Source organism: Aspergillus nidulans, chromosome VIII, assembly GCF_000011425.1.
Source record: "Aspergillus nidulans FGSC A4 chromosome VIII".
Taxonomy (NCBI): domain Eukaryota; kingdom Fungi; phylum Ascomycota; class Eurotiomycetes; order Eurotiales; family Aspergillaceae; genus Aspergillus; species Aspergillus nidulans.
This window is the reverse complement of record NC_066264.1, coordinates 4406477-4419972: the sequence shown is the minus strand read 5'-3', so window position 1 is coordinate 4419972 and position 13496 is coordinate 4406477. Positions and strand designations below refer to the sequence as shown.

Sequence of the window (13496 nt, the reverse complement as noted above, 5' to 3'; positions counted from 1 at the left end):
CGAACTAGGAAATGATAACGTGCAACGAGATTTGTATTAGGGAGCCTGATCATGCAGAGGTAAAGTGGTCAGGGAGCTACCAGTCCGCGTTGACGACATTGAGCTGTTGACTGCGAGTGCCTTCCTTTACCCAGACTCTATGAGTGAGAGGGCAGCTGCCTCTTCAGAGAACAAGCACGGTGCTCAACTCGAATCGACATGAAGAGCCACTGGAAATCTAGTACACATTAACCTTCGTCCTTTCACATTCAGTTCACAGCAATCGCAACGTCCTCAACGCGGTGTTATAGAGAGCTTCAGGCCGCTTGCTATAGATTCTTCTGCGATACCTCCAGCCACAGTTGCTGTCGTGGATGTGGCTTGTGGACGACAGTGGCTGACAATACCATCACGTGGATACTTGTAACATTACGTATTGGGGCCACCGCCTGCTCTACTAATCCGCCTGCCTGCCCACCTCCATACCTCCAGCCTGAGCCCCCTCCTTGCTCCTCTGCCCTGTCTTACTGTCCTTCTTATTCTCTATTTGTGCAAATAATTCCCAGGCCTGCCTTCCCATCCAGACCTACTGAGCGACGGTCTTCTTACGAATTGGTAGCCAGGGGGAGAGTGTGCGCCCCAACCATTCGCCATGGCGAACCAAACCCCGGCCGTTGTCATGGACAAGTATGTCATATCCAACGAGATATTGAAGCTTTTAACGAATGGTGAACTGTGACTGATCGTATGCTCTCGTCTTGTAGCGGGACTGGTTATTCCAAGCTAGGTAGATAGCTCAGCTACCCCAGTCCAACATACCCCCGCATTGGGACCCTTGAACCCGGACGAGCTGACAGCCTACAGGTTTCGCCGGTAACGACTCGCCCTCTTTCGTCTTCCCAACTGCAATTGCTACAAAGGCTGGTGCTGGAAGTACCGGAGGCGGTTCGCGGCCCGCTGTTGCCAACAAACCTTCATTCTTGTCCTCTGGCGGAGGTGGACATCTGTCTGCAAAGCGCGGTACAGAGGACCTAGACTTCTTTATCGGTGACGAAGCTCTTGCGGCTGCCAGTGGTCCTGGGTACGGCATCAACTACCCCATCCGTCATGGACAGATTGAGAATTGGGATCATATGGAGCGATTCTGGTCGAACTCGATCTTCAAGTACCTGCGCGTCGAGCCGGAGGACCACTACTTTTTACTTACTGAGCCTGTATGTTCTGAAACCTATCCTGCCTTCGAACAAGTGCTTGAACAATCACCGATTAATAACTCGCCAACAGCCGATGAACCCGCCGGAGAACCGTGAGAGCACCGCCGAAATCATGTTTGAGTCGTTCAACTGCGCCGGTCTATACATTGCTGTCCAAGCCGTGCTCGCGTTGGCTGCTTCTTGGACGTCCTCTAAAGTCACCGATCGATCGCTTACTGGAACAGTCATTGACTCTGGTGATGGTGTCACTCACGTTATTCCTGTCGCAGAAGGCTACGTCATCGGATCTTCCATCAAGAGCATTCCGATTGCCGGTCGAGACATTACCTACTTTGTACAAAGCTTGCTTCGTGACCGAGGCGAGCCTGATAGCAGCCTAAAGACGGCGGAGAGGGTGAAAGAGGAATACTGTTATGTGTCCCCTGACATTGTTAAGGAGTTTGCGCGATATGACCGGGAACCAGATCGATTCCTAAAGCACACTGTGACTTCGCCCAACGGCCGTAGCGTGACCATTGACGTTGGATACGAGCGGTTCCTTGCACCCGAGATTTTTTTTAATCCCGAAATCTACTCCTCCGACTTTTTGACTCCGCTCCCCGTTGTTGTCGATGGAGTTATCCAGTCTTCTCCAATCGACGTCCGAAGGGGTCTCTACAAGAACATTGTGCTTTCTGGTGGTTCCACTCTTTACAAGGATTTCGGCCGACGTCTGCAACGCGATATTCGACACTTGGTCGATGCGCGTATTCGCGCTTCGGAAGCCCGCAGCGGAGGAGCACGGAGTGGCGGTCTGGACGTTGCTGTTGTGACGCATAAGAGACAGAGGCACGGTCCATGGTTTGGCGGCAGTCTGCTGGGTCAGACTCCAGAATTCCGCAGCTACTGCCATACCAAGGCCGAGTACGATGAAATCGGTCCCAGCATTGTCCGGAGATTCGCCCTTCTTGGTGGCCCTGGCACCTAATTTAAGAGCTGTCTTTTTGCGCATTATCCTGTCTATAGTATCTAGCAATAAAATTCTCGTCAGAGTACATATCCTGCGAAATGAGACTTTTATACCCGAACGCCGCTGGCACCTCTTCATAGCGCCCTACACGACAACCTTATTCAACACGGCAACGCCCTCCACATGCCCCGTCTGCGGAAAGAAATCAAATCCACGAATACTTTCAATATTATACCTGACACCTGTCTTCTCATCCCCTTGCACCATAACCGCCACATCTCTCGCCTGCGTGTGTACATTACAGCTGACATACACAACCCTCCTCGGTCCGTACGCCAGCAACTGCCTCAGGAAATCTTCGCTGCATCCCTTGCGCGGCGGATCAATAACTAGTAACGTTTGATCGGGCGGGTAGGGCACGTCTTTGAAGAGCACCGCAGCATCAGCAGCGGCAAATCCCGTATTAGGCAAGTTATTTGCACGCGCATTTTCGCGCGCCGATACAATAGAGTCACCGGCCACATCAACGCCCAGGCTCGATTTGAATAGCGGAGAGAGCGTTATCGTGAAGAGACCGGAGCCGGAGTAGGCGTCCAGGAGGTATTTAATGGGGGTACCAGATTTGTCGGAGGTTGGAGTAAGGGCATGTTCGCGGATGTACTCTGTGAATCCGGAAAGGATCGAGTTGTTGTTCTGGAAGAAGGCACCGGCTTTATTGGTGAAGAGGTAATCGTCGATGTACTCAACCGAGGTGGCGTTTTGATCTGTCACGCACCGTTTCTCTTCGCTATAGTTCGGCCGATCCAGGGTGATGACGTCGCCTGATTCTTGGTGTGGCTTGTTCTTGTTTTCGTAGGTGATTACGGTGGGTTTTGTGGCGGAGGTAGGGTCGGTGTCTGTCGAGCTCTTGGGTGTGCGGGAAGTTGTTTCGCGCAGTAAGATCGTAGCGCCCTTCTTGTACTGCTGCAAATTTTCCGCTACCTTCTTCCTCTCGCTTTTGAGCCCTGCTCGAATGATGTCTGTGCCAAGGGGACAGTCTTCGATATCTAGGTGTCGGCGCTGGTTCTTGTATGTGAAGCCAATAGGCGGTACTTGGGGCTCTCCGGCGTCATTGCGTTTTGGAGGTGGAAAGTGCGGTGTGAGCTTAGTTCTGTACCCGTATTGCAGGGGAGATGGGAAAGTATCCCCAATGGCAGGAATCAGTTCCGGAATAAGGCCGGAGAAGTTGGCGTACGCCTTCTCCACGATGCGCTTCTTATGCGCCAGCTGGTCCGCATAAGACAGCATCTGCAGCTGACAACCCGAGCATTTGCCAAAGTATTTGCATCCAATTGCGTCGTCTCGCCGTTGCGGACCGGGCTCAATGACCTTGATAAAGTCCGTCACGCTGTAGGATAGGGCATTGACGTGCCGCACGACCTTCACAAGGGCCTTGTCACCGGGAACAGTGAAGGGGACGACATAGACATGGTCACCATTTTCGGACAACGCCAGCCCATCACCCGTCGAGGATATTTCGGCGACTGTCACTTCGATCTCTGTAAAGGGTTCTGGGAGCGTAGGCTGCGGGGGAGTGGCAGCGGCTGGGCTGCCGTCTCGCTTGCTTTTCAGTAGTCTGTCAACGTCGGCTTGTAGGACTTCGTCAAACTCGTTTGACTTCTCCTTTCGCTGCTTGGCCGGGTTCCTCTTCTGCCGCTTGGGGGCGTTTCGGTGGTTTTGTTTCGGTGCCTCCATTATCGGGGGAATATGCGCATTCCGCTGCTGCAGAGAAATTGGGCTCGATTTTGCGGAAGCAAGCAGCTGGACCGGAGAGGGACGAGAGGAGCAGTATTGAAATTTGCAACGAACAGGTAGTCGCAGAAAGCGAAACATGTGTATATTCCTAAATTATGGAGAAGAAAAGCAGCATCAAAAATGAAGAAGAGGAAGTCGAGAATGGGCGGAAATCCATCCCAAGCAAAAAAGGACGAGCTTTGATTGGCCAGCTTGGATGCTGAGCTGAGATTTTCTCTCCGTCTGCCGGCCTCAACTTGTCCTCCACCATCCTCCGATTCACCCCCCGTCCTCCACACTCCACACCCTTCGATACTACCTCTGGAGCCCTGGACCTCAGAGGGCCGCGGAGCTGACTCGTCAATATGAGTTTCGCCCGTCCCGCCAGGTGTCTGTTCTGCAGCTTCTCACGCGCCGCTGCAAACAGCCCTCGCGTGCCTCGTCGTCAATTCCAATTGTCCGCCACGCAATTTACCGACAAACCCAGCAAAAAGCCCGTTGAAAATGGCGTGAATCTTAAACAGCTCTCGCAAGAGATGAAGCCGGATGATTTCAAGCCATACACAGAGGAGGAAAAGGCCTACCTGAAGAAGCATTACACGCCCGAGCAACTCGCCGCGATTGAAGCTGGTGAGGCGGCCATTGACCCAAAGGATATGGCAGAGCAGTTCAGGATTCGCAAAGACCCGATGAAGCTCACTTATCTCGATGACTTTTCGGTAATCGAACCCGGCGTTGATAAGCACGTCCGCGCCCCCGAAAGCAACAGCGATTACAATGCAACTCTCAAAACTGAAGACGACTTCGTGGACGACTTTGCCAAGTTCATCGCTGAGATGCCGGAAGATGCTTCAATCTCAGACTGGGTGCGCTTTGCGGAGACGAACCGTATGACAATTGGGAAGGAGGAGAATGAGTTGAACCCGAACAGTTCTCTCGTGCCGGACCTGTTCCAGCCTGGTGAGACCCTTGATGGGCCCAGTAAAAAGCCTCACAAGTACTACGACGCGAGGCGGAGCAATATTGCCAAGAAGGACGAAGAACCGAGTGAGGCGTTGAAAGTCCTCATGAAGAACACCGGGTACAGTTTATCTGACATCTCGTCCCTCAGGACGAAGGCTCTTGTCGTGAAACAAGTCACAAACCAGACTCGTCTCGGTAAAGTGAACAGCACATATATCCTAACTGTCGCCGGTAATGGAAACGGTCTCCTTGGTATTGGCGAAGGAAAGTCACAGGAAGCCACGGATGCGAGAGTCCAATCGCTATACCGTGCTATTAGAAACATGAAACCTGTCCCCCGGTACGAGAACCGCACGATCTTTGGCGATGTGAAGGGCAAAGTGGGCGCCGTTGAGCTGAAACTGATGACCCGTCCTCCCGGTAATTTTTTCAATACTACATTTCCGCTCAGCGAAGCTAACAAGGCCAATCTAGGTTTCGGACTCCGCTGCCAGAGCTTGATTTACGAGATGTGCCGAGCAGCCGGTATCAGCGACATTGCGGCTCGTGTCGAGCGAGCCAGAAACCCGATGAACACGGTGAAAGCCGCATACGAAGCCTTGATGAGCCAGCGCGACCCGGAGGAGATTGCCCGTGCCCGAGGCAAGAAGCTGGTTGATGTGCGCAAGGTCTACTACTCGGGAAGAGAAGACCGGCCACGTCAACTCCAGTACTAGATTACTGCTATTATTGTACGATTATGCTGCGGGCGCATTGTCTGGTTTCCAGTTCGAGGTTTCTGGTTACGTCCTGACGATGTATATAATACCTGATTTTCAACAATTTACCAATGTATCTGTACTAGGAATCGATAAATTAAGTCCCATCCATTTTGTGTCGAATTTGAAGCATTTCATAAACACCGCCGAAGGGGTATAACCAAAGCTAGACTGAAAAAACAGACCCAGAACAACCTGATCAATATCTATGTAGAACCATTCCAAGAAACGCCCAACCCCCAGCTCAACCGTTTGCGTTGGTTAGTACTGCTGATAGCTCATGTCCCCCTCCCCCATATAGATCCCCTCCTCTCCCGCATTCATAGTCCCCGTAGCATACTCCTGCCCCTCATCCTGCTGCTGTTGTTGCTGCTGCCACTCCCCTTCGTTGACAATCTGCTCCTGCAACAGGATACTGTATACACTCGCCTTAAGCAGCGTATATACAGTCGCCGTCTTTCGCTCTAATTGTCTCAGTCCGTCGAGTGTGATTGTGGTCGGGGAGTCCGCGAGCTCGGCAAGTTTGGCAGAGAGCTATACGCACACGCAACAATATTAGCCACTGATTGCAGAACATAAAGAGGCGAGAATTAGGTAGGGTGCCAAACGTACCTTATTCACATTGCCAAGTAACCGAGCATACTCGTCAAGGACTTCCTGTTCCAGATCAGAGACAAGCGGGTGGGAGGGCCGAAGGAAAGCGTTTTCTGTGCTGGAGACGGTGTCCAGGGGCGGCTCGATTGGGGGCGTTGTGCTTCGAGAAGGGATCGGAGTTGTTTCTGACATATCGCGTTGTTGTTCGAGTGAGGAAGTGAGCTAGCTGGCTTTGGAATTGAGGTTGTTTTGCTGTGGTTATGTGGTTGTGGTTATGTGGTTGTGGTTTGGTGGGGAAGGTTCAACGCGTCCGCTTGCTATCAGCCAACAGGCTCTGACTGATACTGGGTATAGCCGGGAACAAGGACTAGGTATACTAGACTTTGTGAATGTGTAGTCTGCATCTGGACTCTGACTATTCTGGCCTCCCAGGACAGATATTACGTGAGTGCCTGAAGTACTTATGTTGCTAAACTATATTTCTTAGCATCCCTGGAAACCAATCCAGCTGCACAAACTAGGTTCCAGACATTTTGGATATCATTACCAATAATCTTGCAATCTTTGTAACAATAGTACCCAGAGGGCTAGACAGCCTTTTTAAATCCCGTAATATTGATGTTTGACGAGCAGCTAGCACGATCTTCAGAGAGCCTGTAGTTTTGACCAGAACGAGAAAGCTATGCCTTGGCTATTAGCCAGAGCGATTCAAGTGATTTAAGCTGGTACCCGCAAATCTAAGTTCTCCGATAAGATCATCTCCTGATCTAGAATATATCCAAGCAGAAAATTGTAGCTGGATCCAAGCTAGTTACTTGGTAGTATGTCCTCCCAATGATGCTATATGCAAAGCCCTAGACCCCAGTCGCCAGCTGCTCTCCAACTTTACAAGCCCTTGCTCATCCAGTCAATCAACTTGGTCGAACTGCTCACACAAGCTATGAATGGTCTTAGTGAGGTACACATATCTAAATTGTTTATCTCGTAGAACAGCAGCGTGAGCCCTAACTCCGACAGTTGCCTGCGATCTTTTGAGTCCTACTTTTTGCCCGGATCGTGTTTTAGTAGGGTATAACGAATTGACATCTTATAGCTGTGTTGGAACTTTAAGGCAAACATCTTAAGCTTTGCAATGTCCTGCTTTCTCTAGTGCCCTTGCAAATGTCCTTTTCTGAGTTCGTCTTATCAATCCGTATCGCCGCAGACTTCGCCTTCGGAACAGGTATAGTCAACGTAATCGCTGGGCTCATACTCACCAAATGAACGACCGTCGTCACTGTCGGATAGCTAGACTCGCTGCCACTGATACAAAGACTGCCGTCATTAGACGCTCTCTTATTATTATGCTCGATCTCCCTGCAATCAAAGATTTTCACTGGGGTTGGCGTCCGACTCCCGAGAAACTGTTGACTGCTTGTGTCCAGTAGGCGTTGACGCCTGGTTATTGAAGACGATACACAATGATAAAGTTTGTACTGCCTAAGACTAACCCAATTCAAAAGCCCAATCGATCCCTGGGAGAGAGTGACTAGGAAGAAGTGGGCGGCCTTTTTTAAAGCTACACCAAAAGCTCGCTCAATCTTCCCGAGAAGTGCGATGCTCATGGAATGGACAACCCAGAAATAGGAAGAAATAGGTAGGATAGTTGGGTAGAAATGCGGTTTTGTGATTGAGATAGATGATTGCAAGTCCCCGGCAGTTTGCTCAATCCAGACTTATCTGACAAATAGGGGGAGCGAAAGCGCTTTGAAACAAAAAAAAAGTAAAAACAGCACAAAGAAAGAGACAATCACAAAATGTGATTTAGACAAACACAGTAGAACAGGAGAGTTGCGAAGCATGACCCGAGATCGCTAACGCCGAGATCGCAAGAATGATATGTAAGTAGTTGAGGCAAGGCGACAACTGACTGCGAGACGGGAAATGATGTGGTAAGACGGAACAAGGATAGTATACCATGGCTTCAGTCCAAAGACAGGCATTGAAGAGGTAGCATATGCAAAGCGCAAACTTGAAGCAAATCGATATCCACCCAAGATGGTTTCCAGCAAATTGGTGGGACGGGTCCCACGAAAATCTAAACGCCTCAAAACGCCGAGTAAAAGTGAAAGACTTCGAATACAGATTAACTTTCATGCATCATAATCGTGAAATGATAGCAATACAGGGTGCGCTCGAACAGTTTCGTCTATCATGCAGGAGCGGTGAATGTTGTACCGTGGTCTGAGCCGATTAAAAATCGCCGTCGTGGTGAAGAGTGACGCTGTTGAACTCTTCAAAGGGGTCTGCTATTTCGCCGTTGGGCGTGGCGAGGCCGGAATTCAAGGGGACTCCCTTCATCTTGGAAGGATTCTTTTCGCCAATGTCAACGCTTGCGCTTTCTTTGACATTGCGGAAGTTGACTGTCTCATTTCCGCGGCTTTGGTGAGGGATCATAGGCGGTTTCATATGGCGAATCAATGCCCACTGCGTTTGCCGGAAGAAGGGATGAGTTTTTACGTCCGAGGCGCCAGCTCGAGCCCCAAGGCGCTTTGTCTCGTCTTTGATCAGTAGCTTGCGGATCAAAGATTTGCAAATGCTGTAACTTGGTTAGTACTGCGACTAACCAGAATTCGGTGATAACATACTTGGATATTTGTTGTGCACCTCCTTGTTCTGGAAACGGTACTTCGTCGCGGAGAATATTACCAAAGGTTGCATTCCTGTTTTTGCCCTTGAAGGGTGTCGTTCCGTAGAGCATCTCGTAGATCAGGATGCCCAGAGTCCACCAATCTACAGCACTGGTATGACCGCACCCTTTGATCACCTCCGGCGCAATGTACTCTTCGGTGCCAACAAAGGAGTTGGTTCTGAAGTCGGCAATACAAGACTTGGTGTCAATTGTAGGGAGAGACGTGTTGGAATTGCCGCTTCGTGCGGGAATCATCGTAGGTGCACCCCCTGGTCCTGACTGTTTCGAGAGATCGAAATCCGAAAGCATAATATGCCCCGATTGATGTAGCAGAATATCTGCGAGACGAATGAGTCAGTTGTTTATTCACGAACAAGTTTGGGATACCCACTTTCTGGCTTCAAATCACGATAGATGAAACCCATCAGATGGAGATACTCAAGGGCGGCAGTGACCTCGGCTGCATAAAATCGAGCAGCGTCTTCAGAAATACATTTTCCGGGCCGGGTTTGGAGAGCTATGAGTACGAAGTGACATCAGCAAGCACGTAGCACCAAGCTCGCGGCATGATCATACCTCGGAAGAACTCCCCGCCGCTGCAGTATTCCATACAAAGGTAAAGATAGTCCTCTGACTGGAAGGAGTGATATAAGGTAACAATGAAGGGATGATTACTGGTGGCGAGAATTTCTTGTTCTGCCAATGCACGTTTGATCTTGTTCCGCTTAATCATCTCCTTCTTACTGAGAACTACGCACTGTCAGTCCAGCTCGCTCTCACAAGGACTGCATAAACTTACCCTTCATGGCATATAAGCGTGTCGACTTCTTTTCCCTAACAAGATAAACTTTGCCGACATCGCCTTTGCCGATGAGCTTGATCTTGTCAAAGCTAGCGGGTCCGACTTCCACATTTCGTACTTTGATCGAGTTGGAGCTGTATGTTCGACGGAAACCACCGCTAGAAGTGCGAACTTGAGTGACAGCAGGAAGCTTGCCGGAGCCAGGTTGCGGAACGGTAAGATTTCCATCCTGGTCTGTGTTTGAGCTCACCTCAACCAGACCGACAGGGGAGCCTGCAGCTCCCGAGTGCACCAGAGGTTCCTTACCCAGCTCTGCAGTCTGGGGTCGGCCATCTGAATCGGTAGCAGTAAACAAGCCCTGGGCGTTCGGAGCCGAAGCGACACGGCGTAGTTTCCGAGCGAGTTCCTCTTTGTTGGCTGTGGTAGCTTGTTCCGCCGCTGAAACACCATCAACTTGTAACTCTGGGGTGTCTGGAGGCGAAGAGGGTATCGAGCCGTCGTTGCGATGCTGCAGGGCGGGCTGGCCCTGGTGGACGAAATACGGATTTGCTGTCGCGGTCGGGGAGATTGCTTCGTCTAATGGATTTCCCTCACTGGCAACCGTAGCAGAGCGGTTGCGACCGATCATTGGGAGAAATCGCGACTGCCGAAAGGTGGATTTAGGCTCATGTTTGACAGGGGTCGAGGAACCGGTATCCCGGTCAGAGCTGTTGACGTGGTTGCTGGACTGATGAGAAGATGTGCTGCTTGAGCTGTTGATGCGGAAAAAGTTCTTAATCTTTGTCGGTAAATGGGTTGAATCGTTGGGGTGCTTCTTGGTAGGCATGGATAGGCTTGGATGACCTCCACGTTTCTCGTTTGCCGCAGGGGACGGACTGGAAGCAAAAAGCTGCGTCATCCCCACAACACTGCCTAATCAAGCCCGAGAGATTTGCGAGTAGAGCACTCGTGCCTATCCAAGACGGAGATGAGCGGCAAAGGATGAAGGCGTGATATCAAAGATAGTTTGATTCGGCGACGAGGCCTGGAACGGGTGAAGGAGCGCGGGGGAAGGGAGGTGGTATTGGCGGCGTGGAATTAGGAAATTTGGAGAGGCATAAGGAAGGGGGCGGTGAAATAGGAGGAGTCGGAGTCGATGAACGATAAGTTGTATGCGATAAAGAGGGACGGAGAGATCGTATAAAGAGCGGGGGCGAGATGAAGCGATTAACCGTGGGATGGTCAATCCATCAAGAACGGCGGATTGACTACTGCTCGACTATTGCCGACGTTAAATGGAGAGGTGGAGTTACACCAAACTGGGAGATTCTCCCACGGGGCTGAGTCAGGAATGGCCACCATTATTAATGAACGCGAGTCAAAAGCAGTCGACTCACTGCACAACCACTTTCATTATTTAGAGAATCGAATTATGCGTAACTATCAAGTCAGTACTAAGGATACAAAAGTTCTTCGCGGGGCCAGATGTTCATTGTCCATCTTATCAGTTGTAGACTCATTCAACCCCTTAACGCCAACGCAAACAGCTCCCTCCAATCCCCAAATGCGCATCGTGGTCTCGATGCGGATAAGTTTACCCCTTGCTCACTCCACTCCAAATCAAATCAATTCGAAGCCATCGGCTGATCTTCCCGCGCCATCAAAAGAAGGAAGGAAAGCATGGGCGGTGACATTCTGAGAAATGGCTGGAGCAGCCGACTTCTGCAAAACCGGGCTCCAATCCTTGTTGAAGCATTGCGAAAGTAGCGGAGGGTGTGGGTTGGGATCTGACTGCCAAAGCCTTCTTGACACCTGCACGGGCTGGGCGTACTCGGCTTTCTCCGGTGCTTCGTGCAAAGATTCCTCCTTCGCTTTGACAAACGTGCTACCCCTACTAGGCAACTCCCTTGGGGACTGCTCAGCAGCTACACAAAAGGACTTTTTGCGTTCTTCACTCAACCTCTTCGCAAGGCCTTTAGAGGCGCCTGATAGCGCTCGAAGAAGTCCATCGATTGGTTCTCCGCGCTCGTCAGTTTCTTCAATGGTGCGGTAGAGGTTGCGAACTGTAGGGGACAATGACCTTGATTTGGACTTGGTAGGCGTCTCCCAGGCTTCTTTCCTGGGAGGTGTAACCGGGACAGGAATACGTTCCTGACGACTTTTCGCAGGGCTGTTCATCAGGTGTTTTCCGAAAAGCACCTGCAAATGCTCCTTATACAGTCTCACGGTATCAAGTTCTCGTACCAAGCTCTTTCGTTGCTCAACCAGAAGCTTTTTCGTCTCGGGATCAATGACCCACGCATGCATTGCAGTGAACCTGTCGATCTGAGAGAGTTGCGCGGAAAGCGCATCGTACTGCTTGGTGGCGTCCTCGAGTGATTTTTGATAGACAGCGTCCTGAAAATATGAAGGGACGAATTGCTGTCCAGAGGCAGGCACCTGACTGCTAACAACCGGAGAAGCTTGAGCAAGCTGGGGCATTTGTGGAAGCTGGGGAAACGGAGGCAACGGAGGGAGCTGCGGCAACTGAGGGAGTTGGGGCAGCTGAGGAAGCTGAGGCCACTGAGCACCAAGTCCAGAAGGGGTTGGTGTAAAACTCCCCTGGTACGGACTGAACGCGGCAGGTGAAAGTGTATTCATGCCATGCCAGCCCGGGAAGTTGGGTGTCGTCACGGCAGATGGCTGCGGCTGGAAGGCGAATGTGGCCGGGGGAGCTTGCGCACCAACCAGCTGCGACGGGGTTGGTGGTTGAGCGAAAGCATTCAAGAAGCCATCCCCACTAATCCCAAGTGCTGGATAAGCGGATAACGGAGTTCCTTGTGCCGGCTGAGTTGCGGGAGGGACACTAGCATGTTGAAACGGGCTTGTGCTGCTGAGGGGATGAAAGCATGGCGCATTGGCAGCATCTAAGGATTGGTGACAAATCAGCATTCACCTTTACCAGACTACGATGAACTGGGGCCGTACCTGCGGGCAAGGGGTTTGTCTTAGGCGCCCTGCTCTCAGGGTTGGGCGCCTGCTGTTTCGGTCGATTTTCTGGTTTAGATTTCGGCTCATTTTTTGCAGTTGAACAAACAGCTTTGGACATGTCGCTGTTCGCAGCACTTGCAGCTTTCGAGCTCAATGGAAGACTCCATTTGGGAGGAGAATCCCATGGGTTCATCGGCACGATACGGCCCCCGGCAGTGACGCGCTGTGGCTTTGGAGAAGTGTGCTGCTCAATGAATCGCACGAATGCATCATCAAACTGCGAATTAGATGATGACAAAGTTTCATGGTCCGGCTGACGGGGCGCGTTCTGCGTATTCAGGACTAAAGGTGTCATCCCATTGCGACGGGAATGACCGCCGGACGCGTTTCTTGGCCGGTTGACAGACTGCTCGGATAGGACATTTGACCGGACTAGGTTGTCTAGAAAGCCGGTATGTCAGCATCATTACTAATGTACTCTGCACGGAACGTACTAGTAAAAGCCTGGTCGCTGAACCTTTCAAGGTCTATGTGAGCATTCGGCTTTGCTGCCAAGAGGGTCTGAATGTCGTATTTGGTCATTGCTATCGGATAAATGAATGTGTACCCACGAATGTCGGTTTCAAATTGCTAAAAAAAAATGAAAGTATTAGAGCGTGGTTTCAGCGACGCCTGGGTTGTATAGAGCAGAGGAAGAGGATTGCGAGTTGTTGACAAGCGAAGAGAAAAAGGAGAAGGGGAATCCACTCGTGTTTGGCTGAGTGAAGGGGAAAGTGGAAGGAAGCATTGTCATGTTGATGAGGAAAGAGCTCACCACAACATCCCGTTGCCGATGAGTGGATTA

The 13496-nt window shown here is 50.9% G+C and overlaps 6 protein-coding genes across 6 annotated transcripts, besides 3 other annotated features; 2 read left to right on the top strand and 4 right to left on the bottom strand.

Moving 5' to 3' along the window:
- Positions 1-11002: part of a sequence feature (contig 1.4 576..155056(-1)) that runs on past the window's edge.
- On the top strand, positions 484-2225 carry ANIA_00140 (actin-related protein 3). Its single transcript, XM_050611053.1, has 4 exons — positions 484-666; positions 744-766; positions 844-1193; positions 1264-2225. Exons 1-4 carry the CDS (start codon positions 632-634, stop codon positions 2158-2160), a joined length of 1305 nt encoding a protein of 434 aa, XP_050469321.1. The 5' UTR covers positions 484-631; the 3' UTR covers positions 2161-2225.
- On the bottom strand, positions 2287-4015 carry ANIA_00141 (tRNA (uracil(54)-C(5))-methyltransferase; the record flags this gene model as incomplete). The annotated part of the gene is made up of 1 exon (XM_652653.2): positions 2287-4015. Exon 1 carries the CDS (start codon positions 4012-4014, stop codon positions 2287-2289), a length of 1728 nt encoding a protein of 575 aa, XP_657745.2. The 5' UTR covers position 4015.
- On the top strand, positions 4281-5716 carry ANIA_00142 (mitochondrial 37S ribosomal protein MRPS5; the record flags this gene model as incomplete). The annotated part of the gene is made up of 1 exon (XM_652654.2): positions 4281-5716. One exon carries the CDS (start codon positions 4281-4283, stop codon positions 5592-5594), a length of 1314 nt encoding a protein of 437 aa, XP_657746.1. The 3' UTR covers positions 5595-5716.
- Positions 5898-6499, bottom strand: ANIA_00143 (DASH complex subunit DAD3 family protein; the record flags this gene model as incomplete). Its single annotated transcript, XM_652655.2, has 2 exons — positions 6249-6499; positions 5898-6170 (listed from the first exon to the last, which is right to left on the bottom strand). Exons 1-2 carry the CDS (start codon positions 6420-6422, stop codon positions 5898-5900), a joined length of 447 nt encoding a protein of 148 aa, XP_657747.1. The 5' UTR covers positions 6423-6499.
- On the bottom strand, positions 8463-10529 carry ANIA_00144 (protein nrc2; the record flags this gene model as incomplete). Its single annotated transcript, XM_652656.1, has 5 exons — positions 8463-8649; positions 8837-9239; positions 9293-9418; positions 9478-9651; positions 9701-10529. 5 exons carry the CDS (start codon positions 10527-10529, stop codon positions 8463-8465), a joined length of 1719 nt encoding a protein of 572 aa, XP_657748.1.
- Positions 11003-13467: a sequence feature (contig 1.246 1..2465(1)).
- ANIA_09540 (uncharacterized protein) lies at positions 11303-13234 on the bottom strand (the record flags this gene model as incomplete). Its single annotated transcript, XM_050611052.1, has 3 exons — positions 11303-12588; positions 12650-13093; positions 13147-13234. 3 exons carry the CDS (start codon positions 13232-13234, stop codon positions 11303-11305), a joined length of 1818 nt encoding a protein of 605 aa, XP_050469320.1.
- Positions 13468-13496: part of a sequence feature (contig 1.5 561..450355(-1)) that runs on past the window's edge.

What these genes read in the sequence shown, in the direction of transcription:
- ANIA_00140 (XM_050611053.1), top strand. Translation starts at nt 632, where the DNA reads ATGGCGAACCAAACCCCGGCCGTTGTCATGGACAA. An exon ending in CCGGCCGTTGTCATGGACAA is followed by an intron (nt 667 to 743) that starts GTATGTCATATC and finishes CTCGTCTTGTAG; the next exon opens with CGGGACTGGTTATTCCAAGC. An exon ending in GACTGGTTATTCCAAGCTAG is followed by an intron (nt 767 to 843) that starts GTAGATAGCTCA and finishes GACAGCCTACAG; the next exon opens with GTTTCGCCGGTAACGACTCG.